At 44.0% G+C, this 14,225-nt stretch overlaps 1 protein-coding gene across 4 annotated transcripts in view; it reads left to right on the forward strand.

The window, feature by feature from the left end:
- Positions 1-14,225, forward strand: part of LHFPL2 (LHFPL tetraspan subfamily member 2) — a 135,932-nt gene that overhangs the window by 107,183 nt on the left and 14,524 nt on the right. For 3 of the 4 annotated variants that reach the window (XR_007891861.1, XM_051643321.1, XM_051643323.1), the window contains one exon: positions 8,124-8,853. Coding sequence is in view for 3 of the 4 variants with exons in the window: in XM_051643321.1 (XP_051499281.1) it covers positions 8,424-8,853 (430 nt within the window). In the remaining variant the exon portion in view is untranslated. Of the gene's footprint in view, positions 1-7,872; positions 7,936-8,123; positions 8,854-14,225 lie in introns of those variants that run through there. The other variant, XM_051643322.1, reaches the window with a different exon arrangement.

Below are 14,225 nucleotides of genomic sequence, written 5' to 3' on the forward strand. Positions count from 1 at the left end.
CATGCTACCAATGCTAATTAGAGTAAGCGGACTGCTTCAGTTACCCAGCAAGGTCAAGCCCTAATCGTCCAAGAATCATAGAAGCAATTACAGCCTAGCCAGAAGTCACACACTTTGGAATGCCACCACAAGAAGTGGTGAAATGGGCTCAAGAAGCTCCACCATATGATCATCTACCAGAGACAGAAACAATTTGCCCTTTTCACCGATGGCTCCTGTCGTCTTGTAGGGAACTGCCGGAAGTGGAAAGCTGCCGTGTGGAGTCCTACACGACTGGTTGCTCAAGCAGCTGAAGGAGACGGTGAATCAAGTCAGTTTGCAGAGGTAAAAGACATCCAGCTGGCTTTGGATATTGCTGAACAAGAGGGGTGGCCGAGACTCTATCTCTACACTGACTCATGGATAGCAGCAAATGCCTTGTGGGGTTGGCTAAAGCAGTGGCAGCAGAACAACTGGTAGCAAAAGGGTAAACCTATTTGGGTTGCTGACCTGTGGAAAGACATTGCAGCTCGGATAGAGAAACTGGAGGTAAAAGTGCGTCATGTGGATGCACACGTGCCTCTGAGTCGAGCCACTGAGGAACATTGACACAACCAACGAGCAGATGAGGCTGCTCAAGAGTTCCAAGTAGACTTAGACTGGGAACACAAGGGTGAGCTCTTTCTGGCTCGATGAGCCCATGACTCTTCAGGTCATCAGGGTAGAGATGAACATACAAATGGGCTCATGACTGAGGGGTGAACTTAACCATGGACACTATTGCACAGGTGATCCACGACTGTGAGACATGCGCTGCAATTAAGCAAGTGAAACGGTTGAAGCCTTTGTGGTGTGAGGGGAAGTGGTCAAAGTACAGGTTTGGGGAGGCCTGGCAAATTGACTACATCACATTGCCTCAGAGCCGCCAGGGTAAGCGCTGTGTGCTTACAATGGTGGAGACAAGTACAGGATGGTTGGAGACATGTCCTGTGCCTCATGCCCGGAATGTTATCCTGGGCCTTGAGAAGCTTGTGTAGACATAGTACTGCAGAAAGAATTGAGTCAGACAATGGGACTCATTTCAAAAACAGTCTTGTGACTGACTGGGCCTAAGAACATGGTATCAAATGGATATATCATATCCCATACCGTGCACCAGCCTCAGGGAAAACTGAAAGGTACAGTGGTCTGCTAAAAGCTACCCTGAAGGCAATGAGTGATGGAAATTTTAAAAATTGGGACAAATATTTAGCAAGGGCCACATGGTTAGTTAACACCAGGGGATCCATCAATGGGGCCAGTACTGCTCCGACAGACCTTCTACATACAGTAGATAGGGATAAAGTTCCTGTGGTATGTGAAAGGAATCTGTTGGGTAAAAGTGTTTGGGTCTATCCTGCTTCAGGCAAAGGTAAACCTGTCCAGGGTGTTGCTTTTGCTCAGGGACCCAGACATACCTGGTGTGTGATGATGGAGGATGGTGAAGCACAATATGTACCTCAGGAAAATTTGACTTTGGGGGAGAATCCCTAATTTGACAGTTGGTAGAATATAGAGCCTCCATGTAATATATATGATCTAGAAGAAGAGGTGGAATATCCTGGTTTGAGCCCGGATAAAGCCAATCTTCTTTTTACTGTTTTGTTTTGTTTTGTTTTGTGTTTTTTCTTCAGTGAGCTCTCTTTGAAGTAGCACAGCAAGTTTTTCAGCTAGTGGACTGATAATGCTGGAATGTTTATGCTACTGCTGAGAGACCAAAGACACTTTGCTCTGCTTTGGTTTTGGATGCTACAGGAGCAGAAGAGTCGTATCTGCAACCCCCCCGGTAGGGAGGGGAGTTGGACTAGTCCACAGGGAGTGGACTAGACGGACAGCAAAATTGGCCAGAGATTTTCTATACACATACACAAGTAATGCTTCTTATAAAGTCAGAGATCATGAAAGCCAAGCCCCTTCCTTCCTGCTTCTTCTTCCCTTCTCTTCTGTCCATGGCTAGCATCCAGGGAGGACTCCATCTCTCCATCACCATTGATCCCCAGGCTCATGAATTCCTGACCCTCACAACTCTGCCCTCAGCTCCTGCCTGCTCTGCCACTCCCTCCAGCAGCTCCAGGACATTTCAGGACTGCTCACAGCTCAGGAGATGCTGTGGGAATTGCAGCGGGGGGGGGGGATGTGATAGGGGTTTGCACATTCCTGAACACATTTGTATATAATTGTACATATTTTCTTTTATTATTAGTCTTTAATAAGTCTGTCTAGTTTAGTTTTCAATCTGAAAAGTCTCTCTCATTATTCTCTCTCCATTCCCTGCCTGAGTAGGATGGGATCATGAGCACTGATGTTGCTGGTTTGATTGTTGATCCTGAGTCTAACCATGACAGAATCTTTGCTTATTCTCTGCTGTTTATCTAAAGCTGTACAACCACTTCAGTTTTAAAGCACCTTCTCCTGTTTTGTGGTCTGACCCTGAATATTTTTGATGAGTTTGAAATGTGTTGCATTTAAAAAACAAAACAAAGACATACTGAAGTATCCAAGTATCCTTTCCTCTTCTTGGTCCAGGTGCTTCCCGTGGTGCATATGGGCTGCTTCCCAGAAACCAGTGCCAGCAGATCTCCTTATGATCTGCAGAGCAAGCTTACTCAAAACCTTTTGGTACTTACCTTTCCTTAAGTACTAAGCTTTGTCCCTGTTCTTTTATGACACAGGAATGTGGCGAGCGTACCTTGTCTTCCATTTGCAGGGTGGGGTGGTGGGTGGAGATAGAAGTATAGAGGCACACATTTAGCAAAGTGGATTAGTGTTCGTGGTAGTGTCTCCTGAGAAGTGCTGCATGTTGTCTTCTTTGAAGATTCAGTGGAAGTCAGCAGGAGCCTGACCTCTCTTCCTGGGCAGAAGCTCCTGGAACAATGCACCTCCTGTGAGGGGACCAGGTGGGAGGAGAAGTGGGTTTAGTCACATTTATCACTCACCCAGAAAATAATCTCTAATGGTCATCCCACATTGTCCCAGTGTTGTCCCTCCTGCCTCTACGGTTTGGTGGCTGCCTCACTCTTACTGTCAGGGTGAGCTCACAGTTGACTAGCTTGCTTGTCTAGCAACACCTGAGGATGGAAGCTGCATCAAATAGGTGCTCATATCAACCTGGGAGGGGGTCAGCTTGAGGTGATTGAGTCTTAGCGTGTTAACCTTTTTCTGTTTGTTTTAAATAGTGAGTCTGCAAACAACATAAATAGAAGCCACTTTCACTCCCATAAGTAGTATTTTCACAGTGTTCATAAATTCTAATGAACAATGTTTCAGAAAAAGCAGAATCCAGGCTTCCAAGATTGGCATATTTTGGCTTATGAGATGCTCAAGCTTGTGTGTTGTAAACAAGGTTTAGAAACTCCTCCATGTAGCTGTGCTTTGGACTGTAGCAAACTTTGGAAGAAAACATCTTAATTGTGCCTGGATTTATTGTATAAATTGGGACCATTTCAGCAGTCTGTGTGGCCTTCCATTCAGCTGTTTGTTTAAGCCACGCCAAAAGCCACTTATCTAAAGATGATTTATTCTCCCTCTTGAGCTGACAGAACCAGGCTGGGAAAGGCGAAAGCTGAATTGTAGGGTTTAGGGTTTAGTCTGAGCCTCCATCTTCAGTCAAACCATAAGGGGGGCATGAAGAACTGGCCGTAACACTGTTATGAAAGGTACTTGGGAGTGTTTCATATGTTTCTTGTAGGACATCTTTTTAAAATAAACAGCCGTGGTATATGGTTGACTCAGATGTGAGCTTTGCAGCTGTTCCTTCCCATCTGTCTGGTATGCCAAAGCAAAATCCTGCAGCTCAACATCTCTAAAATCAATTGCTTAATTCAAATGTTGTAATTTGGATCAGCTTCTGTCTTTTGGGCTTTAGCAGTGTAGGTGAAATGGAACCTAGTGTGTTTCTTTATCTAGTTCAGAAAAAGAGATGTTATTTATTTACTTAGAATCACAGAATCATTTAGGCTTGAAAATACCTTTAAGATAATTGAGTTCAACTGTTAACATAGCACTACCAAGTCCATCACTAAACCACAAATCTTTTAAACACCTTCAGAGATGGTGCCTTCACCACTTCCCTGGGCAACCTGTTCCAATGATTGACACTCCTTTCCGTGAAGAAATACTTTCCTAATAGCCAATCTAAGCCTCCCCAGCACAACTTGAGGCCATTTCTTCTTGTTTTATCACTTGTTATGTGGGACCTCGCTACAACGTCCTTTCAGGTGGAAAGGACGGAGCAGAGTACGATCAGGTCTCTCCTCAGCCTTCTTTTCTCCAGACTAAGCAACCCTAGGTCCCTCAGCCACTCTTCACAGGACTTGTTCTGTAGACCCTTCAACAGCTACTTAGCATATCACAATGTTGTGTAGTAAAACATAACAGCTAAACAGCCTTAGCTAGAGATGTGAGTACAACTTGAGGCAGAGTATCTGGCTGTCAACATTGCATCTTAAAGAGGAAGAAAGTTTTTGTGATACCCTGAGGTGGCTTATTTAATTAGATTAAAACAACTAAAATATTTTTGCATTCAGGAGCTCAGTTTTATTCTCTGTAGGTACTTTGAGGACTTGATGTTCTGACATCTTTTCACAGTATTACACTTCACTTAATGCAGAGCCTGACTATGAGCATGGTTCAGGGAGCAGAGTAAAGGGGGCTGAAGGTACATTTTTGACCCGTCCAAGAGCTGTGCTGTCCAACCAAGGAACACTGGGTTATATGGTGGGGTGGGATGATGCTGCCAAGACCTTCACGCTGAGGAGTTACCATGGTGTGTAGCTTTTGCGAGTGCTTACTGTTTGGGGCTGTTTCTCTCCTGAGGCACCCACTTGCCCACAGCAGATGGCCTCCTTCCATGACTGTACATTTGAATGCAATACTAAAAATAAGGGGAGGCCTTAATGACTAAGGGGTGAGCTTACTTTTTTGTAGTATACTTCCTCAGTGAGAATTATTCTGAATGAGTTGATACCAAAGGGGTTAAAGAACCATTGTATATTTTGAATTTGGGCTTTCAAAGCAAATATTTTGACAGTCAGTTAGAAGTGAATATGGAGTGGCGTGCTGTGAAGAACATACAGTTTGTTATGGAAAAATCTTGTCAAAGGATGGGAAACTGAGAGGAGGAATAAACAGGCAGTTTTCAGCCTTGCAAGGGCCAAGTTTGAGTTTCTGTTGAGCAAAAATAGAAGAAAACGGGTGAGCAGAGAGCTGGAGACAAGCAGTTATTTAGCACAGTCTGTATGTGGAAAGGCATCAGTGTAGGGCACAAACATGTCACGTGAGAATTGGTTAGCTTCATTTGGAAACACGAAGTGGAGCATGTTGGAAGAAATTACTTTATTACACAAGCGTGACTGAAATGTAACTTATCACCAGTACTTTGTGCAACCTTTCCTTGTCTCAGTGAAGAAAAGCCCTTGACCCTGGTCTGTTCCATGTGCCATCTTACACGTATACATGTTTCCGTCCATCTGCTCACAAAAAGGAGTTGTGGGTGAGTGGTGCTCCCATTCGAGGGCATCACTAGTGCAAGAATGAATTTATGCAGAAATTCTCCCATGAATACTGGTATGTTGGTCTGGAGGGAGGTTTTGTACCAGAATAAAGTACTTACTACCTGGGAAAATCTGAATGGTGAAGGTTTCATTGGAAAGCAAAAGGTATTTTGTTGAGCTGTTGTTATTGATGACCTTTGCCAACCTTTAGGTGCTGTGTAATACTTCCTGTGTTGCAAAACAGGGACATACCTGTTCCAGTGAAGTACTGAGACTTGTGACTTCTGTATCATGTTTATGCAGGCTGTTTTGCTTATACAGTAACTTTTCTGGACATACAGTGTTTTAAAATGTTACTACCATGTATTTTTGCTCTTGCATTTCAAATGGAAAAGAGCCTCATCGTTTGGTCTTTTCTTCTGCTTCTGATATAGCATCCCACGTTTGTTATCAGTGCCATGTTTTTATGTTCATCTGGAATTTCCACCTACTTAATTAAATATGAACTTTGTCCTCATCTGTGGTCAATAAACAGTACTTTATGTTCAGTAGATACAGAGTAAGTAGGAACAGCTATGATGCGTGTTCAACTCTTACGTCTCTTGCACCTCGGTTAAAATCCTGGAATTCCAAAGATGAGTTCACATGAGTGCAGTGCTTACACAGACATACAGATTCCAGGGCTTTTGGGAACATCTCTTAAAAAATAAAGAAATTTCCTATTAAATTCTCTTTAATCACACAGATGGTATCTGACGTGTAGTGGACATTTCCTACATTACAGTTGTTATTTAAAGTGGAAATACTGAGAGAATTAATTTTTCTTTGGCAGTCTGACATTTCAGCTCTCTGTTATTACAAAGGGTGTATTCAAGTCATTAGTATGTCAGGTTGCTTGAAAACATCATTCTTTCCAAAAATGGAACATGAGCTGGACTGTTATCTCAGTTTAGCTAGAAGCACAACTAAATATGTTTTGTCTTTTTTAAGGCAATGTTGTAACATCAAAGTAAAGGAGACAAACCTGAGTTGTTGGCACAGCAGCATAAGTCTGTGTATCTGCTAGTACCAGGGGAGTCTGCAGATCTGGACAAGAAAGAGTAATGAGGACAAAATCTTGGAGATGCTTTGCTACAACTAGTATAGAGGGAGTAGAGGTTGCTGGATTAAATTCTCAAAGTATTGAAGTTATGTATGTGTGTTTCGTTGTGCATTCAGTGGGACTAGGATTCAACCATTGGATTCAAAACTCTTAAGAAATTAAATACCAGCCCCATGACAAAGCCAAAAAAAAAGAAAAGACAATGTGTGTTTGTGGCATCTGCTGACCCCCTTTGTGTTAGGCAGCAGCACAACAGTGAAGTCCAGATCTGGTTCTCTGCTCTCTTGTCCCCAGTTTAATGTCAGTATTTTGTTTTTTGTGAGGAAACCTTGGAAGTGCTGTGTTCTCATCTTGCAGGGGGTAACCTGAGGGCATTTCCTGCTCCCCCCACCCCTTGCTTTCAAGCAACACGGTTTCAGTTCAAGCACAGGGGCGTGCGTGATGACCATTAGTTATTCTAAGGCCAATATTTGAACGTGAGTTGGAACTACGGTGATGTTTGATTGTCTCTTGGACTAAGATAAGTGTAACTCTGGGAATGTCATCAGCTACTGTTGAAAGGCAGCATAAAGGCTTGGGGGAAGCCCTGGGGATTGTTCTGTTGTAGTCCCAGCATGTGCGGGATTACAGAAAGGGAGAACCAAGGGCAAACAGGAAGCTCAGGGCTGCCTGGCAACCCCTCTCAGCAGGGCTGTTGGCCACTTGGCAGCGACTGGGGCATTTTTCCACAGATTCCTATTTACAGTGGTGTAAGTCTCTGGAGGCTGCCATTGCTGGCATCAGTTCAAGATGAGGTGTGTGACATACCTGTGGGCAGATTGCTTTTCTGGAACATGGGTGTAAAGATGGATACAGAACCACCCTGCTGGGAAACACCACTCCTTCAAAACCCAGACTTCAAAGGGGTGAGCTGTGTTGCCACATCACAGGGCAGATTGTCCCCAGCAGCAATCCTGCTTGCCTCCTCTTGAGGCCAGGGTTGGCTCAGCTGCAGTCAGCAGAAGCCTAGAAGGTTGGAGCAAGATTCCTTCATTGCCCTTTCCACCCAGTTGCCCATGGCACATGGAGTTGTGCCCAGCTTCCTTCCCCAGGCCGTGCCGTGCTGCCTCCCCAAGCTGAAGGCAGGAGACGCACATCTGTGAAACCGTTTAAACGTGTACAAACATTTTGCTGGGCAACTGCCAGCAACCTTGGTAATTCTGACCAGAGGAAGATGATGGGGGCGTGGTGGTAGGAGGGGGTGGGACTGCTGGGTGTTACTGAGACCTTTGCTTGCAAAGTGCTCGATGAACGGCCACACTGAGATGGGGCAGAGCAGACACCGTAAGTGTGGCCGGGCAGCAGGAGATTAATCACTCCCCTGGGAGAAACCTGGGAGGAGGTTTCCACAGGCTCTTGTTAGAGTTTTTGCATGTTGATGTGGCTCTGGGCGAGAACTTGGCTCATTTTGGGGGCGGAAACAAAGACTTTTTTTCTCCCTACTGATGTGCTGGTTTTTGTTTTTCTTATAGGTGTGTGATGTTAAAGAGTGGGCAGTCCTTGGAGCCTCCTTTGCCAGCCTCCAGCGTCATGTGCCAGTATGGATATTAAGAAAGAGAAGTGCACTTCAGAGCTCAGCATCCCAGAAAGAAAGTAGGAGGAACTAAACAGAAAGAACAAATGACTGCAAGAACTGGAAAAGGAGACAGAGCAGCCACAGTGATTTTCTTTTTTAATATTTTTTCCTTTTTTTAATATTAATTTAATTTTTCCTCCTCGTGCCTGGATTTTAAGACTGTCAGCTGCACTGATCACAAGCACTGGACATCAATATGTGTCATGTCATTGTAACATGTCGGTCGATGCTGTGGACTCTCCTGAGTATTGTGGTGGCTTTTGCAGAGCTCATCGCTTTTATGAGCGCAGACTGGCTGATTGGCAAAGCAAAGCCTGCAAGCTCCGAGGATGTGGACAACAGAACAGGGGGGTCACAGGAGCCTTACCATCCAACGCTGGGCATCTATGGGCGCTGCACCAGAATCTCCCACATGCAGTTCTCTAGACGAGACACGCTTTGTGGTCCTTACGCTGAAAACTTCAATGAGATTGCCAGTGGGTTCTGGCAGGCAACCGCTATTTTCCTAGCTGTGGGAATCATGATTCTCTGTGCCGTGGCATTTGTATCTGTCTTTACCATGTGTGTGCAGAGTATTATGAAGAAAAGCATTTTTAATGTCTGTGGGCTGCTACAAGGGATTGCAGGTACGTGTACTTTGAGAGCAACTAAAGATTTTATTTTTGGAGTCATTCAGCTGAAAAAATACAGTGATTGTGTCCTGTCTACAGACAGACTGCGTTAGGCAGATCCAAGGCAGTTTTATATGCTCCTTTTTTTCAGACACAAGTGAAATTTATAGCTACACAGCATGTAATACATTGACATTGGCAAAAGAATTGCAGCCTGATGTGTGCCAAAATGAACTGACCAGTGTTGCTTTTGTTTGCTGTTCAGCATTTTCCCTCTGAATTTCTTTCAGTAACAAAAACTGCTCTTCTTTGTTACCAGCAGAGAGCAAAGTGTTTACTCATGTTAAGGCAGTCTGTCTCTCTCTTGCAACTTCAGTAGTTTTGCCATGGACTGAAGGCAGTTCTTTCAGTGTCTTCATGGCTTCATGACTGTGGTGAGAGCAAGTATCACCCCAGGGCTAAGAACAGCCTGCAGTTGCACACCCAGTCCCCCAGCATTTCATGTTAAGCAGCTTCCTTCAATGTTGTGAGCTTGACGAGCAATACTTCTTGATCAACCTTTCCTTTAGCCAGTGTATTATTGAGCTGCACTTACACAGCTAAGTGAGTTTATCTTTTCACTGTCTAAGTATCAGCTGTGCTTTTCCTGAAAAGATGAACTGGTTCTAGAGATTTGGTCTTTCTGCTTAAACCCATGGATTTTACAGAGACTAAATGACTGTTAGTAAACTGATTTGGGACAGCCCTAGTTAAAAGAAGTATTTGGCTTTCTGTACGTGCCAGTGAGCCGTGGGGAGAAGTTGTCCCATACGTAGGTTTTAATCTTTTGTGCTGTGCGTGTGTGATCGTCTGGAGGAGTAGAGTGATCTTCCACCCTGCCTCTGGCAGCCCTCAGAGACCTGTGAGGAGGGAGGGAATGAGCTGTGCCACCTCCTCTTTTCCTCTTGGAGGTGCTCTTAAGCAGATGTTTCAAATTCATTAAATGTTTGTTTTTTTTTTACTACAGAAATCAGGAGTTTTAACTTATTTGCTTGAAAGGTGAATCCGGCTTCTCCCCGCCTCTTGTCCACAGAGGTGGCCAAACACATCTCTTGTGACTGTACCTAGACAGGAAGTGTAATGGTGTGCAGGTGTATACAGCTAGTTGGTTTCACTTGCTTAGTTGACACCTAAATTAATCTTATTCTGAACATATATGAGGAAGTAGGCAAAAACTGAATTTACTGCTTGCTACAGAGCCAGTGGTACAAGACAGGAACTGACTGACACCAGCTCCTGAAGCACCAGCATGGCTTCATATATATTTGATATTAATGTGTACTGCCTATTTCCTAGGCCAGAATTAGGTCCCTAAGTTGGTTCAAGATACTTCTGTTCACATGATACAATTAGCAAATGAGTGTCCTTTAGATAAAAATTGCAGGTTTTGCTGTAGTCACTCCTGGTTTACAGAATTTGCCAGAACCGGTGCAAGAAGGAAGCAGATGTGCAGTACAGATTAAGCCAAGGAAGGGTTTTAGCTCCTTGCTTTCTTACCCTGTACTTCAGAAATAATCCATTAACCCTGTTTTTTAGGTGATGAGATTGCTTCTTTTCTGTGGGAGGGGTATTTATATGGGAGAGAGTGATTTATAGCATAAGTAGATGTCTGGCATGTCAGACTTGCCTTTATTGAAATGATAACTTTACTTACAACTCTAATACCGTATCAAAATATCTAGCTTAACATCAACATTAGCAGGGAGTAGCTTCTTGTCTTAGAATACTGTTCTGGAGACAATGTATTTGTGAAAAAATTCAGGCAAGGACCATGTAATGTTTTATTGTCCAACTGCCTGTACCTGTAAGGGGACTTGTGGCATCAGGAACTGAACAATACAGTTGACAGAGCATTTCTTACATGTTAGGGGATAGATCAGTCCTCTTTGAGCTGTACTGAGGATAGAAGCACTTCCGTTCTTATAATTCAGATAAATGACACAGCATGAAACTGGGTAACAGAAAGGTCACATTACTGAAACCGTTGCTATGACAAGTACGCCTGCCCGTATTTGCAGCCAGGCGTCTTGCGGCTAGCGACTCGTTTTCTCAAAATTAGTTTTATTTGGTCCACTGCTACTTTTGTGCCAGTAGCATTACAGCATTTGCTTACTTAGTTGAGATTATTTTCCTTATGACTTATCACAGCTGTTAATTTCAACTTTTTCAGTTCCTGAGTTCTGTAAAATGATTAAGTGAGTTGTTCAAGAAGGACAGTTGTCAGTCTGGTTACTCCTTACAGGGATTATGATACTTAGACTAAGGCCCTGACCTGAGAATAATATACAGCCCTGCCCTAATTATCTTAGCATAAAATCATTCTTTCAAATGTGAACAATTGTATCTTTAATAAGCATAAAACAACAATTCACAAAATAATGTTGTTTGTCAGTCTCTATCAGTCCAATATTTGCAAGTATGTCAAACATCTCATTTTCAAAGATGAGATGCACCCATGGTAGAGTCATATACAGGAACTCAGGATCTTGCAGACTTAATCTCATTTACAATCTCTATATCTTTGCAGTGGAGATTTAATATAATTTAAAACACACAACAAATTAATTTATTCCTGGAATTCATAATGAAAAACAATAACAGACACTGGATATATCCTTTTAGTCTGGTAACATTGCTTGTGACCTGGATGATGCCTGTGGTGAAACTGCAGAGCAGAAACCAATATCTCATCTGTTATGGCCCTTGGACAAATGTGCAAAGTCTGGTGTAGGTCAACTGCAAGGACTCATACACACATCTAATCCATAGATGAGGTGTTTGGGTGTTTTTTTTGTGGCAGAAAACTAGAAATATAAAGCCATAAAGTAAGAAAATACGGCTCTTGTTTGAACTCCTATAGTTCCTTTGTTATAGGGCAAGACTTTCTACCACTTGTTTTCAGACTGCAGTACCTTTCATTGTGGAGCTGTAGGAGTAGTAATCGGTGGCCCTGGTTTTGGAGATACTTGAGTATGATTTCATCTGAGAAAGTACCTTTTATCTGTAATAGAGTGTGAAGAATGGAGCCATGTAATTAAATAGATAATTACTACCCAGCAATAAGAAGACCGTGTAGAGTTTCATTATAATGTCATTTTGGGGAAATATTCTATTTTTACAGTCTGTAAATCACTTGAAATGCAAAGGCTAGAAGAGGCACCATGTTATTTTATGGTAGCTGATAAGAACCAATTCAAAGTAAAGTGTCACAGTAATCATCTATTTATAGGAAGCAAATTATTGGTGATCTCTTGACATATCTTGGTATACATACATGATAGCTGCACATATGTTTATTATCCTTATTTAGGCTTGGGTACTTCACTTTAGTGCTAAGTAATAGAATTTAAACATGACCTGGCCTCAAAGGAGTGTGGGAGGGAGCTCAGGGCAGAGCATAGAACTGGTTTGGCTTCCATCTCTGCCACAGTTTCCTTTATGAAGTTCATCATCAACAGCTTTTCTTGGCTGTTTTTTTTTTTAACCTCTACGGGCTCAGCTGGGCAGAGCTGGCCTGGGTGTCACGGCTGGAGCCCCATCCCCACAGCCAGCGGCTGCCTGGCCGGCAGGTGAGCCCCAGCACCAGGCCCTGACCGCGTGACAGACGGTGGAAGCTGCGTTAGCAGCACGGGTATTATCTCCATCACAAAACTGGAGCAGTTTCCTTGTGGAGAGCTACACCATCATGTGCTTGGGAAGGCTTTGGAGAGAGCAGAGGGGAAAGGGTGCTGGCGTGTCAAAAAGGCAGCTGCGTTTGGGAGTTCAGTTTCTGTTCCTTCTCCTTTGCCATGCTGGAGTAGGGCTGCATTACCAGGCTGGTTTCCTGAAAGGGGGTAAAATAGCTTCTCTTCTCTCAAGTCTCTCCAGAGTACTGATGGCTTCATCTGTGACCCATTTGCAAGTCACCCCTTTCTCACCACTTTCTCTGTTAACAGTCCACTGTCTCTTAGCTCAAATGGGGCTTGAATAAACAGGTTTCTGACCAAAGCATTAAAAAAAAAAATATATATATAAAAATTGGGTTGCATCCATCAGTAGACCAGCTGCGTCCCAGCTGCTTGCCAAGGGGTGTCAGTGGTTTGGTCAAGTGAATGCATGGCTGCATTTTGCCATTGTGTGGCTTAGCCAGCTGGGTTGATGGCAGTGACACCTTTAACAGATAGATAACAGATACATGTCCAGAGAGATGACGCAGATGTTTGTGTCTTCAGAGGCCGCTGCAGATGGGCCAGGAGCATGAGGTTCCCCTGGCCACTTTGTTATAGTCTGATTGCTTGGGTGCAGTTGCTGCACGTTTGGGCTTCCCTCCCTCGCTCTAGCAGTATCTTCTCCAGCATTGCTGGGGCGTGACTCTGCTTCTTCCTTTCCTGGATCTTATTTTAATAGTCTTCTCTGATCACCCAGCACTGGGGTCTTCTTAACACTTCCACCCTACTTTATTGCTGCTGAGCATTTTCTCTTGTATCTCTGCTTTGTTCTGGGAGGCTTTTTTTCCCCCCAGCGCTTACCCTGTTCACTTTCAAGCAGTGAAGTCAGTTCCATGGTATGTTCTATTTTCACATATCTCACAAGGCCTCCTGCATTCATCCTTCTGTCTTTTCCATGGTTTCTTATTTTTTCCCTTTTATTATAGAATCATTAAGGTTGAAAGGGACCTTAAAGATCATCAGGTTCCAACTCCCCTGCCATGAGCAGGGAACCCTACCACTAGATCAGGTTGCACAAAACCTCGTCCAACCTGGCCTTAAAAACCTCCAGGGATGGGGCATCAACAACCTCCCTGAGCAACCTATTCCAGTTCCTCACCACCCTTATAGTGAAGAATTTCTTCCTAATATCTAACCTAAATCTCCCCTCTCTCAGTTTAAAACCATTACCCCTTGTCTTATCACTATCTCCTCTGATGAAAAGCCCCTCCCCAGCTTTCCTGTAGCCCCCTTTGAAGTACTGGAAGGCTGCTATAAGGTCTCCTTGGAGCCTTCTCTTCTCTAGGCTGAACAGCCCCAATTTTCTTAGCCTGTCTTCATAGCAGAGCTGCTCCAGCCCTCAGATCATCTTGGTGGCCCTTCTCTGGTCCCTCTGCAACAGGTCTATATCATTCTTGTGCTGAGGGCACCAGAACTGTACACAGTATTCCAGGTGGGGTCTGACCAGAGCAGAGTAGAGGGGCAGAATCCCCTCCCCGGCCCTGCTGGCCACACTTCTTTTGATGCAGCCCAGGATGTGTTTGGCTCTCCGGGCTCCAGCACACACTGGTGGCTCATCTACTTCATCCACACAAGCTTCTCATCTACTACCAGCCCCAAGTCCTTCTCCTCAGGACTGCTCTCCAGCCATTCTTCCTCCAG

This window comes from Apus apus, chromosome Z (genome assembly GCF_020740795.1).
Source record: "Apus apus isolate bApuApu2 chromosome Z, bApuApu2.pri.cur, whole genome shotgun sequence".
Lineage (NCBI taxonomy): Eukaryota > Metazoa > Chordata > Aves > Apodiformes > Apodidae > Apus > Apus apus.